This window comes from Callorhinchus milii, unplaced genomic scaffold, assembly GCF_018977255.1.
Source record: "Callorhinchus milii isolate IMCB2004 unplaced genomic scaffold, IMCB_Cmil_1.0 Scaffold9, whole genome shotgun sequence".
In the NCBI taxonomy this organism is placed as follows: domain Eukaryota; kingdom Metazoa; phylum Chordata; class Chondrichthyes; order Chimaeriformes; family Callorhinchidae; genus Callorhinchus; species Callorhinchus milii.
The window spans coordinates 9,951,185-9,969,142 of record NW_024704750.1 but is presented as its reverse complement, the minus strand read 5'-3'; the positions used below and the strand labels follow the sequence as shown (position 1 = coordinate 9,969,142).

General features: G+C 38.3%; 1 protein-coding gene across 6 annotated transcripts in view; it reads left to right on the top strand.

The window, feature by feature from the left end:
- The window catches only part of ryr3 (ryanodine receptor 3), a 110,942-nt gene that overhangs the window by 9,926 nt on the left and 83,058 nt on the right, over positions 1–17,958 (top strand). For 2 of the 6 annotated variants that reach the window (XM_042338332.1, XM_007888061.2), the window contains exons 2-15: positions 624–743; positions 3,010–3,117; positions 3,935–3,955; positions 7,797–7,811; positions 10,183–10,257; positions 11,350–11,428; positions 13,174–13,286; positions 13,824–13,923; positions 14,388–14,481; positions 14,676–14,750; positions 15,238–15,394; positions 15,722–15,886; positions 16,772–16,893; positions 17,710–17,893. In XM_042338332.1, coding sequence (XP_042194266.1) covers positions 624–743; positions 3,010–3,117; positions 3,935–3,955; positions 7,797–7,811; positions 10,183–10,257; positions 11,350–11,428; positions 13,174–13,286; positions 13,824–13,923; positions 14,388–14,481; positions 14,676–14,750; positions 15,238–15,394; positions 15,722–15,886; positions 16,772–16,893; positions 17,710–17,893 — 1,428 coding nt within the window. The remainder of the gene's footprint in view (positions 1–623; positions 744–3,009; positions 3,118–3,934; positions 3,956–7,796; positions 7,812–10,182; positions 10,258–11,349; positions 11,429–13,173; positions 13,287–13,823; positions 13,924–14,387; positions 14,482–14,675; positions 14,751–15,237; positions 15,395–15,721; positions 15,887–16,771; positions 16,894–17,709; positions 17,894–17,958) is intronic. The other 4 variants (XM_007888063.2, XM_042338333.1, XM_007888064.2 and 1 more) reach the window with 2 other exon arrangements.

Genomic DNA, 17,958 nt, shown 5'->3' with positions numbered 1-17,958 from the left:
TTACATTTGATATAGTGCCTTTCTCATTCAGGAGGAGTTCTCAAAGCACTTCTTAGGATCCGCTGTAAAGTGGAGTGACTGTGTATCTTTTGGGTGAATGCAGCAGCCCATTTCCACATAGCAATATCCCACAAACAGCCATGAAGTGAATGGCCAATTTTATTTGGGGGATTACTGGCCAGGACACTGGGAGAAACTCCTTTCTCTTTTTGAATAGTGCCATGAGATTTTAACGTCCACCTGAACATGCAGGCGGGACCTCGGTTTAATGTCTCATCCAAAGGATGGAACCTCCAGCAATGCAAAACACCCCCAGCACTAGCATTGGAGTATCAGCATGGTGGTCACCTATGAATTAATATTAACAATTCAGAAATGAGTCTAGCTGTTGTACTTCTTGTATCTTACAATATCTAGTTGTAACTGGTTTTGAAAGTACTAACTAAAAACCTGCATAATTTGTGCATAATTTACTTGCCTTTGAAGTAAATCAAAGCTTTGCCTTCATTGGATCCAGAAAGTATTAGAAGCTAGAACAGTTACGAAGAAAACAAAGTTTGCTTATGCTGTGCATCATTTGGCAAAATGAAAAGCTAAACTGCAACTATTGCTTTTCTTTCTAGGATGATGAAGTTGTGCTCCAATCCATTGCCAACATCCAAAAAGAACAAAGGAAGTTTTGCCTGTCAGCTGAGGGATTTGGTACTCGATTGTGCTTCCTGGAGTCTACCTCAGAAGCTAAGGTATTCAAACCTCACATCTGGTTTCTAAATGTCTATTTTAACATACGGAGCGGGAGGAGGGAACACATCAAGTTTGTGGGACAAATTATGTTTGTAATTTTCTGGGTTTTGGGTAACATTAAATTGATTGGATGAACGTTGCCAGCTGAAGTATGAAATGACCCAAAAGAAGCAGGAGGCAGTTCCCCATCTTCAGCTGAAGTTAGGGTTGTAAACTAATGATGATCTAAAATAGGTCCATATTATGTATTGATTGCAGTGATTGTCCTGATCTCTTCCAGGAATGATGCTATCTCTCCTTTCAGTCTGTTGTTTCTTAAACATTTATTTTCTGGTTTTGAACCTTACTTCTGGACTATCCGGCATTCTCGTCATAGGAATCCATTAATTATTTACATATTTTTATAGTTCAATTGGCTCAGATAGATTTTTGGCTCCGACATCCTGACCTGGTTTAATCTGGCATATAGAAGAGTGGAGTCAATCACCTCCAGTGACATGTCAGCATTCAGTTCATACAAAACTGTCGAGGTTACATTTCAGTGAAGATACTGACTTCATAAAAAAGTAAGCAAACTCAACATTGAAGTAATTGTTTATTCAAAAGGAGGGTTCAAAGGAATTCTCTAGATTGCATTGACTCAGAGTTCCTTTCAATATTTTGCGTTGCCCATTAAATAAGATCCAATTGGGGAAAAAAGAGTTACTTTTATTAAATATGTTAAAATATTTCACCCAAAACCTGAGCTGTTCTTTTCCTTGTTTTTTTCCAGTTTCTTAGGCAGACTTGGGTGTTCAGGTGTTCCAACAACTCTGGCTCGCTCAGCCCTCATATACCCCCACTGCCTCCTGTTTTTTTTACCCCCATACAGATTTGTCAAGTAGTGCAATGACATGGAGGCCATGTCAGATTTAAATGTTTTAAATTAGATCAAATCCAAAATTTAAGATTCAGATTCAAAATCTGTTTATTTTAAAATTCAGGGTGAGTTTCATGTACTGTGTAAAGGTTATACAATATTGATTTGCTTACATATCTATATTGTGGAAGAGTTTGATGCACATTAAAACTAATTGTAACTTAAAGTCATTATAGAATATATTTCTCCTTTGAGATGATGGCATTTGACATTACATTTGTTTGAATTAACAAAATGATTTCTTACTGTTTTTCTCCAATTGGATCCAGAACAACGAGTAATGAAACAAACACAAACGATGGTAAAATATCAAAGTAGCGTATCTGCAGCCATGGGGATAATACATTTTTATTATCTGGAAAACTATTGATATCTAAGCAGAAAGCGAGAATAAAGCTAGTCTGCTGAGCACAGTAATCAAATCTGTACCTCAATTCACAGGTTTGAGAATCCAGCAGTCATTGCTCATATAAAATCTAGTTTTTCCTGCAAGATCAGCAATGATTCTTCTTATCTGAACATTGCTTGCCAGCTGTAACCCTATCTGTTGGTCCTCATGTATGGATCTTAACTGAGCCTGCTACAATCAAGTTTTCCAGTAATAATAATGATCAGTAACTTTTAAGCTGATTTTTAGGCAGTCCATTTTTTCTTAATATTCCAAAACCAGCAATCTGCCACTTATTTGTGTTTCCTGCTTGGCCCAACTCCAGTGTTGATAATGGTGGTGGAGATTCAATCATTACCACTATTGAAAGTCCCTAATGGTTCAGTGTTAATTGTATTATTGTCTTAATAATTGATAATATACTGCAAAGTAGTTTGCAACTCCTGCCATATTAGCCAATGCTTGCCAGTTGAAACCTGATATGACATTGAAATTTCATCCCAGAACTGCCTTCACTTTGTGCTTGCTGGACACATTTTCTGACATAAATTTCACAAGGTTATCATATTTCTGCCTGTGTGTTAATTATATTCATTAAAGCTATAAATTAAGCCAGATAGCTGTCTGAACAGTGTCTGAAATCTAAGATTCTAAGAGGTTATAATTCTTTGCATTATCTTGTCTACTGTTTTCCCAATGATTGACTTGTTGCAGAAAAAGATGCTACCACGTCAAAACTATAATAATATAATAATCCCTTAAATGAGTGTTATAATTTCTGTAATATTAAGTACCAAAACATAGTTTTTCAAGATGAGCAATTTGAGTATAGCAAACGATCTTGACAGCCTATTGAAGTTATCCAAGAAATTAGAAAAATAACAAGTGTTGGTTGACCATTACTAAGAATATATATAATCATTTTGACTTTACAGTGATGAATTTTATTTGTCCACAGTATGTTCCACCTGACCTTTGCATCTGTAATTTTGTGCTGGAGCAATCACTCTCTGTTCGAGCCTTGCAGGAGATGCTGACTAGTACCAGTGAAAAGAACAATGAAGGGGTAAGTGTCCAAACCAGCCATTTAGGTATTGTTTCTTTTTATTACTATGCACAGTTTCACTCTACTGATGACTTTGTTCCTCATATATCTTGGCTATTGTCTTTTGCTATTGGAATTATTTGTCTGTGTTCCAAATGTCACAAGAACAACTGATGTACGTTACGTGTTTGGCTTTGTAAATGTTGTGCCTTATTCCCTCAGTTATACGAAAATGAGCTTACATTTGTTCCTAAATCAGGTGGATCCTATACTTTTTGTCATTCCTAGTTTTGTTTCTTTTTCAATTGCGGAACTTTCAAAATTCTGCAACAAAATGTAGGAAGACAAGGTGCAATAAAATCCATTCAAAGAGTACTGTGACAGCAGAAAGATAGGTTTTTGTGACTTTTGTGAGATATCTATCAAATCTTTATAAGTTGTTTACACTTGTCATTACTGTGAATGGATATGGTGCCTTTCCAGATTGTTTTCCACACTCTGACATGATCATCAGAAACGTCTAGGTACCACAGACTGAATTGAAGTTTCCTGAAGTTATTTGCGTGGCCCCACTTGTACTTGGATAGTTGCTTAAAGACTTTCATTATTTTGAAAAAAATATTTATTGTCAACAATTTATGACCAAACCTAGAACGCAACCCAAATGGTTGACATTTGTTTCTCTATAATTTGGCTTGTAGGAATAATTTTACATCAATACCACAATGTTACGTCATTAAAGTACGTCTGGAAAAATGTTGTTTTTGATAAACAGAGTGCACAAAGTATTGTAATTTATTCTTTCTGTGTTATTTCTTTTGTCCACCAACCATGCTAGCCAATTGACTTCACCAAATGGGTATGTTGATCATTCTGTTCGTTTCCTCTATCCCTGCATGCATGTGATCACAATCACTAGTCCTAATGTGTTGGACACTCAGGGTGCTTTCATGGGAAAATGTTCACTGTTCCCTTTTGCACATATTAGTTATAAATATTTGATTTCCTTGTAAATGTGTTAGAATTACAACTAGCCTATGCATTGCATCACTTATTTAAAAATGCCATCATATAAATTTGCTAGAACTGATTTTATTCTCCTTAACTTATTCATATTAAATGTATAAATGTAGATTAATGTCTAGTTGGGAGTTATCATCAGAGTGGAAAGTGAGCAAGGGATTTAAATTGTAACCTAAAGCACAAAAGAGAAGTGGCAACTGTTGTTTGAATCCCACATGTCTATTTGTCAAATTGGATACTACAGTCTGAAGCGATAGTTCAATTTTTGCACATTTTTTCTTGCTAGCAGCAGGTGCCATGACATAGACTTTCAGGATGCTAGGATTGATTGATACATGATAATGTCATCAAAAGTACAATAACCTTCATAACTTTTTCAATTGATAATTTACGGACAGTAATAATAATGTTAGAGTATGTTATTGTACAGTGTTTAAGGCTAAATTAAGTTACAGTAGGTTGCGAGAAATTGGTTCAGTCTCCCACTCAACTGTTGTGGAAAGGTGCCAGGTGACCACAGGTGCCTTCTTACAAATGGAAAGGAAAATCAGATGGAGAACTGTCTCTGCACGTTACATGCTTCTTAATAAACAGGTGAATAATGGGAGTGATAGAGAGCAAAAAGCAGTTAATCCTTTCAGTCACAGTAGGTGGGTGACCCGGCAAAACTTGTAAAGAAAGGAAAAAAGAATGATTTTTAAAAAGATAAATAATTATTTTTAAAATGTGGTACAGAAATATTTCTCAAAAATATAATTGGGAAAAAGGCTTTCATTTATTACAATTTTAGGTGGCAGCATTTAGGATCATTTCCATTAAATTATAATTGCTAATTTTGGCTCCCCAGGCAGCAATGTGAAGCAGTTTGAGAAGTCCTCCCAATGTGAAAGCCGCAGTATCAATGTAGATAACTATTATTAAATCAAGTTAGCCATGTAGAATTCACTGAGGGAGGTTTTCTGAGTCCTAGTGATGGAAAATAATGAGAATATTTTGAAATAAAGAAACTATAAATAAATAAAATGATAATTTAAAAGAAATTTACTTTTTTGAAAAAGAAAATATTGGTTCAAAATTGAAAACCTAGAGAAGGAATATAAATATTTTCAAAACATGTGTTTTTAATCTATTGTATGGGGGTAAGGCAGGATGGTGGGATTGAATGAGTAGTTTGTTCTGATAGCCAGTGCAGACTCAATGGGCCAAATATAAATTTCTATGATCCTAAAAATACATTTGATATGAAAGCAACTCATGGTGTTCACATTGGCTACTAACGTTTTGAACACATTTTACTTTCCTGAGAAGGTTTTCCCCAAGTACTCAATGACATGTTTAACTTAATGTTTTACCCTTTTCCCAGTGAGAGATTACTTGTTTTAAGATCATTGATTCAGAAATAAAAGCTTTCCAAAGCATTTCTTCATTGTTGTCCAAGCCCCTAATTCAAGCAGTACTTTTTGGTGTCATAATAAGGCACTATTGTTTGAAAAAAAACAAATGAAGAATTCATAATAAGGATCATATATTGGAAAACCGTTAGCTGTCACCTGGCATTAATTGTTCCTTTTGCCCTCCTGCACTTTGCTCATTTTTTTTTGTAGGGAACATTTGGATATGACTGATAGAGAATGTTTACCTGCCTTCTCTCAATTAGCTAGATCCCATTCTCTCCCAATGCACTGGCTGGTACACATATGTTTCCTTTGCATTAGTATTAATGCTCAAATCATGTTTATGTTTGCACAAATGGAATATTTTGATTGTCCTTGATTTCCTCCCCCACCCCCATCTTCCACGACTAGTATTCTGAAGTAGCTCATCTTTGCAAGATTTCTATAGATGACAAACAAATATTTGCTGTTTGACTGTAGCTAATAATTATTTTCTGAAAAAGTTGTCTGAAATGGATTTCTAACCCTACTGACAACTGAAGGTATGTAATTAATTAAAGAATATTCACAAATAATTTCAACCAACCAACTATACTGCTCTACATTTTGGATTACATATTTCTGTGCAAGTTTGGAATATAGTTTATTATTTATTACATTATTATAGTTTAGGGGGAAAACAATCTTTTTTTTTGCTATTCACTTAAGAGTCTTCATCTTGATCTTAAATGCATTCACACTCTTGTCCCATTACACCTGTGTCTCCATAATCTCCTCTATCCCCATTCTCCTGCCTGTACCATCTCTTTTGACTCTGGACTCACGCTTGTTCCTCACTCCTTCCATCCTACCACTTTCATTCACTGTGCCCTAAAACCCTCTCCCAATATCTGTTTACCTTGTACATCTTCTCCCTTCCTTAAAAAACCCTCTTCAGAAACCTATCTCTTCAACCTTGACCAATATCCTCAAACATCCCTGCCCTTCTCTTCCCTGCTTGGTGTTTTCCATCATTTGATGTGAAGCCTTTGAAACATCCATTCTACATGAAAAGCTCTGTATATATGCTGTACAATATAAGTTCTATATGCATTGTTGTTGTAGTGGAAGCTTAAAAGTTGAACTGATAAATATTGTTACTCTGAAAACTGCCATGTGTAACTGCTACCAAGGGGCTTATTTTAAGGTGGTAGTTGGATCCATAAAATTCCATCGGGCTTTGTAACGAGGTTGTCATGGTCAATTTCGCTGCACGTGCACACAGTTGGCCAGCTCGCTTCATGTGCACCTTAATAAAAAAGGCTGGTTTCCAGATCATCAGATCTCCTCTGACGTCATTTCAATGCACTACTGCTTGTGGGACACTGCTGTGTGTAATTAGCTGCCGCTTTTTCCCCAGAAAATATAGTCAATTGACTTTACTAAATCAAATGCAAGGATTATTATTATTATATCCAGAGTACTGCATATGCCTAGGAACCGATGTTAGCGTCAACTTAATGACCTAGAACTTGGCCATTTTGGGAGTGGGAACCATCTGGACACAGTACATGAGCTGTCTTGCTCCACACACGTGCAGTGAAATGGGGTCCACAATCCATTTGCGTTATAAATGAATCTACAGTAAAATGAAGCCTGTTATAATAGGGCTACCCTGTATATAGTAAAGTTATTTGGTTTATGTTGTGTGCAGTAGTGTTGTTTCTATTTATGGATATCACTTACATATCACCAATATATGGATATTTTTTCCCCCTTTGATACAGTCAGAGTTAAAGGTGATGGGCAAATGCACTTGGTATTTATAGTCACAAAAAAACATACTAGAAGCAGTGAGAACACCCATCCCAGAGAAGCTGTTCTCAGCAGTTCTCACTGAATTATCAAGACATTGAAAATGTCTCTTTAATGATCCACAAGAGATTTTGTATGTTTTTTTCCACTGTTACTCAATGATATCAAATATAAGCTTTTAACCTTTCTTCCAAAAGCTGATGAGGGTGATGTAACATGTATTAAAATGGAGCAAATGGCTTAACTCCGAGGAATTAATGTTTTGACTTTGCATTGAAGGGTAAGAGTCAAAAATGATATCCCCAGCAGTCATTGTAAATTACATTTCAATCTTTTCTTTGAAGATTTCATAAGTAAGACATTCTTTGACTGAAATGGGTAAGCAAATTCAAACAAGATGTTTTTTGTGCTGCCAACTTGATGAAAAGTGCAACAATTACATGCTGACATTAATCCATTTTATTTGCTTTCATCTTTCCCGCTTTTTAGAAGTTTATGATAAAGGTAAGTCAAGCTGACATTTTCATCTGGTAGTCCATTCAAAAACAATACCAGTTGTCCAGTAGCTTTTTCTGTACTTTGTTTAAAATCTTCAACTGTAAAGGGAGAGAAATATCCCTGTCTGCACATCATTAATGTCACATCAGCAATGGAATAGTCCTGGTTAAGTTTTTTTAAAAAAAACAAACTCAAATCTTGCATCTCTGTGTTTTAAGTAATGGGCTGATATTCTGCAGCATGCTCCATCTCTTGTATAGGATGCAATCAGTGGGAATGGAAGATATTCTTTTGATTGCTATTTGATTGCAGAATGTCTGTCAGACATCAAGTCCTGGATGAAAGCTAACTTTCTTCAGTTTGAACGTGAACAAGACTGAGGCTCTCCTGATTGGCTCCCATCAACGCCTCCTCACCTCAGCCGCTGACAGCAACACCATCCACGGTTGCACACTTCACCTTGCTAAGCCAATCCGGACCTTGGGGAATCTTGGGGTCTTGTTTGACCTTCAACTATCCTTTCTACCCCACATCTGGGTCATGACCCACTCTGCCTTTCCCCACCTCTGCAACATCGCCCGGCTCCACCACTGTCTCTCACCGCAGGCCACCGTGTCTTCATTACATTGTGGCTCGACTATGCAAACTCACTGCTTGTCGGCCTCCCCAACTCCTCCATCCACAGGCTGCAGATCATCCAGAAGTCTGCAGCCTGTGTCCTCTCCTGTACTAGGCTCCCCGACCCAATCAACCCCATCCTTGCCCAACTCCACTTGCTTCCCATCACACAGAGGATACAGTTCAAGATCCTGGTCCTCAACTTCAAAGCCCTCCATGGTCTTGCTCTCCCCTACCTCTCTGACCTCCTAATCCCCTACCACCCTGTTCGCTCCCTCCACTCAGCGGGCTCTGGCCTGCTTCACGTCTCCCACCTTGCTCGCCTCACTATCGTTGGACGGGCCTTCCGCCATTCTGCACCGACCCTCTGGAACTCCATCCCGCAGTCCCTCTATCTCGCCCCCTCCCTCGCCACCTTCAAGACCCACCTCAAGACTCTCCTCTTCAACCGTGCTTTCCATCTCCCTGCTTCCCTTCCCCCACCCCGACCCTCAGCTCAGGTCCGTAACGCTGTCTGTCCAGCACCTTGGGACGTCCTCCCGACGTGAAAGGTGCTATACAAATGTAATTTTGTTGTTGTTGTTTATAGATGCTAACCATGTTCTCTGTCATTGCAGTATTGTAAACAAACTTATTATACCCAACAGAGTTTAATCACTTCACTTCAGTAAAGACAAAGATGGTTGAGATTTTTTTCTTAAAATTTGCACAGAGAAGATTTATTGTAAAAACAATGATTCCCAAATGTTTTTAACATTTTGTTAGCCAAAAAGACTTTATAGACTGACAAGCGGATCGCCCTTTGATGCTGATGCCCTTCATGTTTATAGAATCGGCTCATTCATTGCTGTCCAACGTTAGAGAACCAAATAGAAGGTAGCGGTAAACTGGCCATTTCTGACAGCCTTAAGTAGTATTTAAGTATTAAATATCTACAGCCCCCTTGGGGATCAGGTAATAAATCCACAACAGAAAAGGAAGATGAGCTTCAATCACCTATATTGTAACAAAAATGGCAGATCAATTATATTTGAGTTTAGTATTTACAAAGCTGGTATTGTTTTTCTGGATTACTAGTTGGATCATAACGACTGTGAACATTAATAGTTTGTGCTGTTAACCATTTACTTCCATCATTGGTGGTTTTTTTTTGCTCTTGGAGTTCTTTTTAATAACTGTATCCAGTAATGTGTTGTAGGAAGATGGTTTTTAACAAGTAACTTAACAGTACTGATTGCATCAGTTTATTGCTCTTGATGTCCAATTGCTCTTAATCTCTAATTCTTACTGTAAGTAATGTACATGAAGAGTGAAGCAACAATTTTGACATTGGAGGCCTGAAATTCCACCAAGTCTTATCCTTGAAGAAAACTCTTCAACTCAGTCTTACTACGGAAGCTGGTTCTTTTCAACAACTTGTGACCTGTGGAAAACCAAATTCCTAATTGAAACTGAATTGAAGAGTTTTCTAAACGTATGAACCATCTCAAATGTTAAGACAGGATGGTCTGAGAAGGCTAAATTTTGGAGGGATTTCGAGCCTAAGTGGGTCCTGTCTTGGTAAAATCTTCAGCAGTTAGAACATTAATTTCTTAATGTTTCACCCACAAAATATACAGTCAATTCACTTTACAGTATATTCTGTGAAGCGCTTTGAGACGTCTCGAAGACGTGATAAGGCGCTAATCAAATGCAAGGATTATTATTACTATAATTTGAGAATAATATTCTGTAAGAATAATAATATTTCTGATTTTAGGCGGCTCAGGGAGGCGGCCACAGAACACTTCTTTACGGCCACGCTATTCTGCTGCGACACTCGTTCAGTGGAATGGTAAGCACAAAGCGTAACGGCAAATACATCTTAATAAATAATAGCATCTTTATCATCAGGAGGATGTTTCAAATCGCGTATACTGCAAAATGTAGGCCAACGCAACAGGCAATTTAATAGCAGTAAATTTAATCTAAGCATTTAAAGGAAAAGTTGTCTTGGAAAAGTATTGCTTTAATTCCTAATGTTTTAGTCCAGCTAATGTGTTAAAACCTCTGCAGAGCCTAGCGTCTTCCTTTCACAGACATGGCCAGGAGATTAATGGAATGACAGTCTCCATATGTTACAGCTGCCTATTTTTAAATGGTTGTGAAACTTAGTGAGGCTGTATTGACGGCTACAAGTATGCACACAGTCTTCGAGTAGGCCAGATTTCAATATACCAGCGCACATCAGGCATGTAACCACCAAGTAGGGACAGCTGCCAACGTACTATTTGAGTTGGTAAAGCTCTGCGGGTATTGTCTGTGGGCAGAAATGTTTCTTCATCCAGGAAGAACACAGTGCTCACAGTGCTGGCAATCAGCTATGCTGTCATCACAAAATCACAAGATTGGTTTGAATGAAGAAGACCCTTCGGCCCATCTGATCTCCTCTCTTTAGAACACCTACCTTACTGTCATCCTATCATAGCACTAAACTGCTTTTTAAACAAGTCCTAACATTAATCACCTTCCCTAGCAACCTGTTCCAATCGTTAATTACTCTTCACTCAACACTGATCTCTAACATTACCAGATAAAGTAACTTCTGCAGTTTGAAGGAAACCATAAGCCAATATATAGTGACATGCAAAGTTTTTGTGCTGCAGGTGGAAATGCTAAATCGTATAAATCAACTGCTAAAGTGAAAAGGACAGCTGGGAATACAACAACAGATTACATTTGTAGAGTGCCTTTCAGGTCAGGAGGACATCCCAAGGCGCTGGGCAGTTAGGGACCTGGACCAGAACAGGAATTTGGGAACAGGAGGAGTGGAGGCTGGGAGGGTACACCTATTTTAAATTGAACTGTTTATGTTTTTGTGTTGAGAACTAACTTGAGATTTTAAGTATATGTAACTTATTATTATTTTATTTTCATTTCTTCATAGTATCTGAGTTGTTTGACAACATCAAGGTCTTTAACGGACAAGCTAGCTTTTGATGTTGGGCTGCAAGAAGATTCAACAGGTAAAATCAGTGAGCTGATCATATGGTCTGAGTTTGTAATTTAATATAAAAGCATTCCGTTCCCATCCCAGTTTCCCATAATATCATAAATATCCATATTTAATGTCTTAAGTAAATCAAATTAGAATAAAATCAATCACTGACCTTTACAATACATTAGAATATACAGCACAGAAACAGGCCCTTCGGCCCAACTGGTCAATGCCAATGTTTATGCTCCACATGATCCTCCTCCTGCCCTTCCTCAGCTAAGCCTTCAAGCATAACTTTATATTCCTTTCTCCCTCATGTACCTATCTAGCTTTCCCTTAAATACATCTATGCTATTTGCCTCACAACTCCTTGTGGTAGCATGTTCCACATTCCCACTACTCTTTATGAAGAAATTTCTTCCAACTTCCCTATTTGATCTATTTTACATTGATGGCCCCCGGTTTTAGTCTCCCCCACAAGTGGAAACATCTTCCCTATGTCTACCCTATCAAAACCTTTCAGAATTTTAAAGACCTCTATCAGGTCACCCCTTACCCTCCTCTTTTCAAGAGAAAAGAGTCTAAGCATGTTTAGACTGGAGGTCTAGAGAAGTGAATGATTCACTGGGCCAACTTGTTTTATAAGTTTCCAACACATGTACAGTATGGCAGTAATAAACACTAAACCTAAAGTGATGAAACTACTCAAAATTTCAGAGTTCTTTTTGTTGCTGTAACAGTAACTATATGCTGTCCAAACTGAAACTTTCAAGATCCTCATCCTCACCTACAAGGCCATTCACGGCCTTGCTCCCTCCTACCTCTCCAACCTACTATCCCCCTACCTACCTGCCCGTACCCTCCGTTCCTCTGGCTCCGGTCTGCTCCACGTCCCCCGCCCCAACCGCCCTACTATCGGTGGTCGGGCCTTCAGCCTCTCAGCCCCGAGGCTCTGGAACTCCATCCCCCAGTGCCTTCGCCTTGCTTCCTCCCTTTCCTCCTTCAAGGCCGGTCTCAAAACCTTTCTCTTTGACCGTGCCTTCAGCTCCCCTCTCGACTCTCTTCCTCCTCCTCGCTCCCTCCCTTCCCTCCCCTCACCCTGACCATTTCCCCCCTCCTCTCTCCCTCCCTTCCCTCCCCTCACCCTGACCATTTCCCCCCTGCTCGGGTCATGACCCAACTGTGCAGCGCCTTGGGACGTCCTCCTGACGTGAAAGGCGCTCTATAAATGGAATCTTGTTGTTGTTGTTGTTGTTGTTGAAAGACAACTACATTGTAAGTAACTGAACAGTCACCAGACACTTAAAATGATTTTTAAGTCATTTGTAAGATGAATGTATTTAGTCCAATTTAAAATTTTGAGAAACGTTATTACTTTAGATTGAGTATTTGTTACTGCACCACTCTGAAATCATAAAACACATACTGGATTTCCACTGAAGAATGGTCAGTTTGGCAAGATAGCCAGCTCCTCTTGAAACAATCACATCAGCGCTTTCAGGACAGAAGAGAACAAAAATAATAATTATCAACAGAAAATAGGAGGGTGGAGATTGGCCTTTGAATTTTAATTCTACGCATTACACTGTAGAAAGCTGATACAGTTTTAATTTTGAATGTATTGGTGGATGGGAATTTAGTGGATTACTAACAATAGTTGTTTTGTTGGCAGATGGAGGGGTTGGGGAGGGTTTGGCATTTTTTGTGCTTGAGGTTAAAAACAGTCCAAAGCAAATGTAAAAGTATATTTTACTTTGACTTTATGTTCTTCAGGGGAAGCATGCTGGTGGACCATTCACCCCACTTCGAAACAGAGGTCTGAAGGGGAGAAAGTACGGATTGGTGACGACCTCATTCTAGTTAGTGTTTCATCAGAACGGTATCTGGTGAGTACAGCTACATCACGTACGAATCCACAATAGAATATTTTAGATGAATTTGTTTCAGCTACAAATAATATGAATAATATAATTGTTTTCTAAAGATGTGAATTTCTAAGTCTATAAACGAAAAACCTGGTTGTTAACTAAACTGTAATCATTAGAACTCTTTCATTAAATGTGTTAACTGACAATTTAAAGATTGTCTGTCTAGTGTCCATAAAAAAAACTGGAAGACAAGGTGGGAGGGGGCACCTATTGGCTCTGTTTGGATGGGAATTGTAAAGGGACACTGATAAGGGTCCATGCACAATAAGGTATAAACGAGAGTAGTGTTGTGACAGTATTTGGCTGCAACCAAAAACAATATTGAATGTTGCAGTCCCTCCCCACTCCATGACGAATCTTACTAAAGTATGCAATTTGCATTGCTTGACTCTAATTGCACATGACTTTGTGAGCTCCTTATTGCTTTGACACAATCCATGATGCAGCATTTTCTATGTGTTGGGATCTGCTCAGTCGATTGTAATGTGTTTTCAGCATCTATCCATCTCCAATGGCAATATACAAGTGGATGCGTCCTTCATGCAGACATTATGGAACCTACACCCCATATGTTCAGGCAGCAATAGAGCAGAAGGTAAGATGCTCTCCTTTCTTAAGGCACAATCATTACAACCTGAGCTTGAAACCAAAGTTGTTTTCAATCTTGGAAAAATCTGAAGTCATCAACTGACCTAGAAACAGGATGAGGTGGAGGTTTGTGACTGATTGCTGAATCATGCTTGCAAATCCACAACCTGCAACTCTAGTCTAATAAGATTTTCATGAAGGTATTTCCTCAATGGTTACTACATTTCCGTTGACTGGAACAAAAGGAGTTAGTACACGTGCACTGTGAAATGTTTTAGCACTGCATATTTTGAAAGTTTGTGAAATGACGTTGCTCACAAATGGAGGAATTCAAACTCGTTGTGAGTAATGAGATATTATTCATTGCGCTGTTGAAGAATCCATGGGACTTTAATTAACAACTAGCATCTAGTTAGACTCACCTGTGACAATTATTTAACTTTCGTTAATCTCCTACAATGGTCTCGGCAGGGTTTCTGACTGGTGGACATGTCTTGCGGCTTTTTCATGGCCATGATGAGTGCTTGACATTCCCTCTTCCAGCCCAGAGGAAGGATGGGCAGAGGTAAGCTAACCTATTTGACCTTGCATTACATTTTGCAGTGATCATTTTATTCTTGTAACACAATTCAATCTGAAGCAGATTGACAAGTGGAGTTGAAGTATATTTTTGAGAATTTGTCGAATTAATTGTAAATCCAAAATGATGGATTGGTTTGAAGCATTTAACCAAGCACTCCTTTTGTGATCTATTTGCAGAACGGTTAACTATGAAAGTGGGGAAGCAGGTGCCTGTGCCAGATCACTTTGGCGTCTGGAACTCTTACGGATAAGGTAAAGATATTTAGAAACCTCAACCAAATGTAACTAAGGAAGGTTGCTGCTTATTATATTTGCCTTTTGGATCTTGTGTTCTTTACTCAGAGGGTAAATTAATGACTGGAATAGGTGGCTAGCAAGAGTGAATGAGACCAGAATCCTGCACTCATTTCAAAAGCAGCTTGAAATTTTGGAACACTCTTCATCTATCCCTCCACCGTGCTCCTTCTTTCCTCATCTTCAGGTCGTGCTTGAAGGTCACTTCCACTCCCTCCGACTCGGTGTCATTCTCCGTCACTGTCAGGGGCACTGGCACGCTATCCTGAGTGAGGGGTGCTATGCAAATGCAAGTTGTTGCAGTAATTGTTGTAAAGCTTGTTGAGGCACCTTGTTTCATTTCAATGCAACTTTTTTTAAAATACTACATGTCTATCTGTGGTAATGTTGGATTTTACCTAAACGTTGTGGGCGACACAGTATTTGTGCTCTGACTATTATTTAGCTGGAGTGGAAGTCATATAAGATGGGGTCGGGCTTTCCGTTTGCGGCACATCACAACAGGTCTATATCTGGGCTTGGATGAAGAGCAAGGTCTTGTGCTGCTAGATCGAGAAAAGGCAGACACCAAAGTATCATCATTCTGCTTCCGAACATCAAAGGTACAATCATGGGCAAGATATTACAACAGTGATATATTGGAGAATTGTAATAGTGATTATAGGTACCGAGAGGTGGAAGGGTGATAGATTCAATCAACATACACATCAATCTTCATACATCTGCAGAGCTAGGTTGCAACTAATTTACATGTGTAACTTCCTCAGTATATTTTGCCCACAAAATATACAGTCATTTCATTTCACTGTGAAGCACTTTGAGACGCAATATCAAATGCAAAGATTATTATTATGCTGAGAATTTTACAATGTTCTAAATATTATACTAAACTATTCTTTTTCTTTTTTGCTGTTGGTTAAATCCCAAAGGAAAAACTGGACTTGGGTGCACAGAAAGAGACAGATGGCATGGGAAACCCTGAGATAAAGTATGGCGATTCACTTTGCATAATCCAGCACCTAGCTAGTGGCCTATGGTTGACATACTGCGCTCCAGATGCCAAATCATCACGTCTAGGAACTCTGAAACGGAAAGTATGCACTGGTTGTTAGCACCAGATTTGTGTTTTAGAATTTTCATGTCGTCTTATGCATTGCAATCAACATGTGTAACCAGTATTCTAGATTGTATTGTCCAAGAAATTAATCTTTTGAAGTGTTAAATACTAAATTGCTGTAGAAATGGACAATACATAGCCCACTTGTACAGTACATTACATTGTTTGTGTACCAGCCCACTGAAGCTAGGTCTAATTCCTGCCCCCCCACCCCCCCCACCTCTCAATTTGTGAGTTATCCTATCAGAGTGATCAGGTCCTATAAATAGACTCAGCATCTCTGGGGAAGGGGAAGGGTTAAATTATCCATTTCTAACCACTATTTTATGACCTCTGTGGAAAAGTGCATGTTTGAATATTTGAATAATGGGTAAGGTTAGGAGAGGTCTTGGCTGCGATTTTACCCAATATGTTAAATAATCTCCTATTCATAAAGTAAAGGAGAGGGTGGTAATTAAAAAAAAATACTCACTCCTTTTCAATTGATTGTTCAAATCACAAAGGAATGTTGATTAACTAGGGAACTGATTATCCTCTTGTTTTGTCACTTTGCCTGTAACGAAAAACTAATTTGGTCTTTAATAAAAGATAAGTGATTCTCATCACCAGGTGAGGCATAAATGAGAGCATTGGGGTTACTGTGCTAGATGTTTGGAATAACTAATATTTGCTAAATGCTAATCCCAAGTTGCAACTTGTTTGGAACTTATTTTTTTATGCATAAAATCATGTTGTTTTCAAAAGAACAGGCCTACGTGGATTTTAAAAATGGAAAGTCAAGGTCTGATGCATGATTTCAATTGCCAATCCTTAAACAGGAAAACAACCATATGCTTTGAATACATTTTCATTTTCAATACAGGTCATATTGCATCAAGAAGGTCACATGGATGATGGTGTAATCCTGCAACGATGTCAGAATGAAGAATCTCGGGCAGCTCGTATTATACGGAACACAACAAGCCTCTTCAATCAGTTTATCAGGTACATTATAAGGAAATTAATACCGGTTCAAAATATTCTTCAAAATAATTACCTAACATCCTACATGCTAAATTATAAAACCATAAGATCATCTTCCCTCCCCCACTCATCCCACCTTGCCGTTATCGAACCAGCATTTTTAGGCATCGTCCTGATGTGAAAAAGGTGCTCAATAAATGTAAATTGTATTGCGTAATTAGTATTCTTCTCAGATGGAAACCTTGCAGCATGCAAATAACTTTGAAATTAACTGTTTGTTCTTAATGTTCTCAGCACTAACATTGCAAAACCATTCAATTGATGTCAAGAGGCTGGGCTCCAGTTTTAACTTTTGCTGCCAAAGCCCTGATTTATACTGCACCTTAATGCAGGCTTTTGCCAACAAATGTTCGTTTGCTCCATTTGTGAGCAAGATTATTTCAGAAACTTTCGAAATATGCATTATAAACCCAATCCTAAACCTCTTTGCTTTGAAATTTTAGTGCAACAACAGTTTTGAGGTTTACATGATTTGTAAATGATAGAACATACGGTTTAGCAGGCAATCTGACTGGAATGAATGAACTGAATTATTGCTTTCAGATAAAAAATGTGTTAAATGCAATTTTTTTAGCAGATTTTACAGCTTTGTTTTTTGTCTTAAATTGTTGCCGTATAGTTTAGCTTTGGATTTTTGTTTTATTACTCGCTGAATACCATATGCCAAATATTTTTAATTCACTCTTGAGAAGTAAGCTACTTCACTTCAGATGTTTTATGAAATTGTTAGCTGTAGTTTCAATCGCTTAGAAAATACTTACAGACACATTTCTACAGGGGCCTCGATTATATCAGTGCAAATGGTAAAACTGCACCAGTCACATTGCCCATGAAAGAAATTGGGGAAGTTTTGAATGACCTGATCACTTATTTCCATCCACCGGAGGAAGAATTGGAACATGAAGATAAACAGATCAAACTGCGCTCCCTCAGAAACAGACAGAATCTATTTAAAGAGGAGGTGAGGAAATAATGTCCAGATTGTGTTGAGTGTTTTCATGTTCAGCATTCACTTCTCGTTTACGG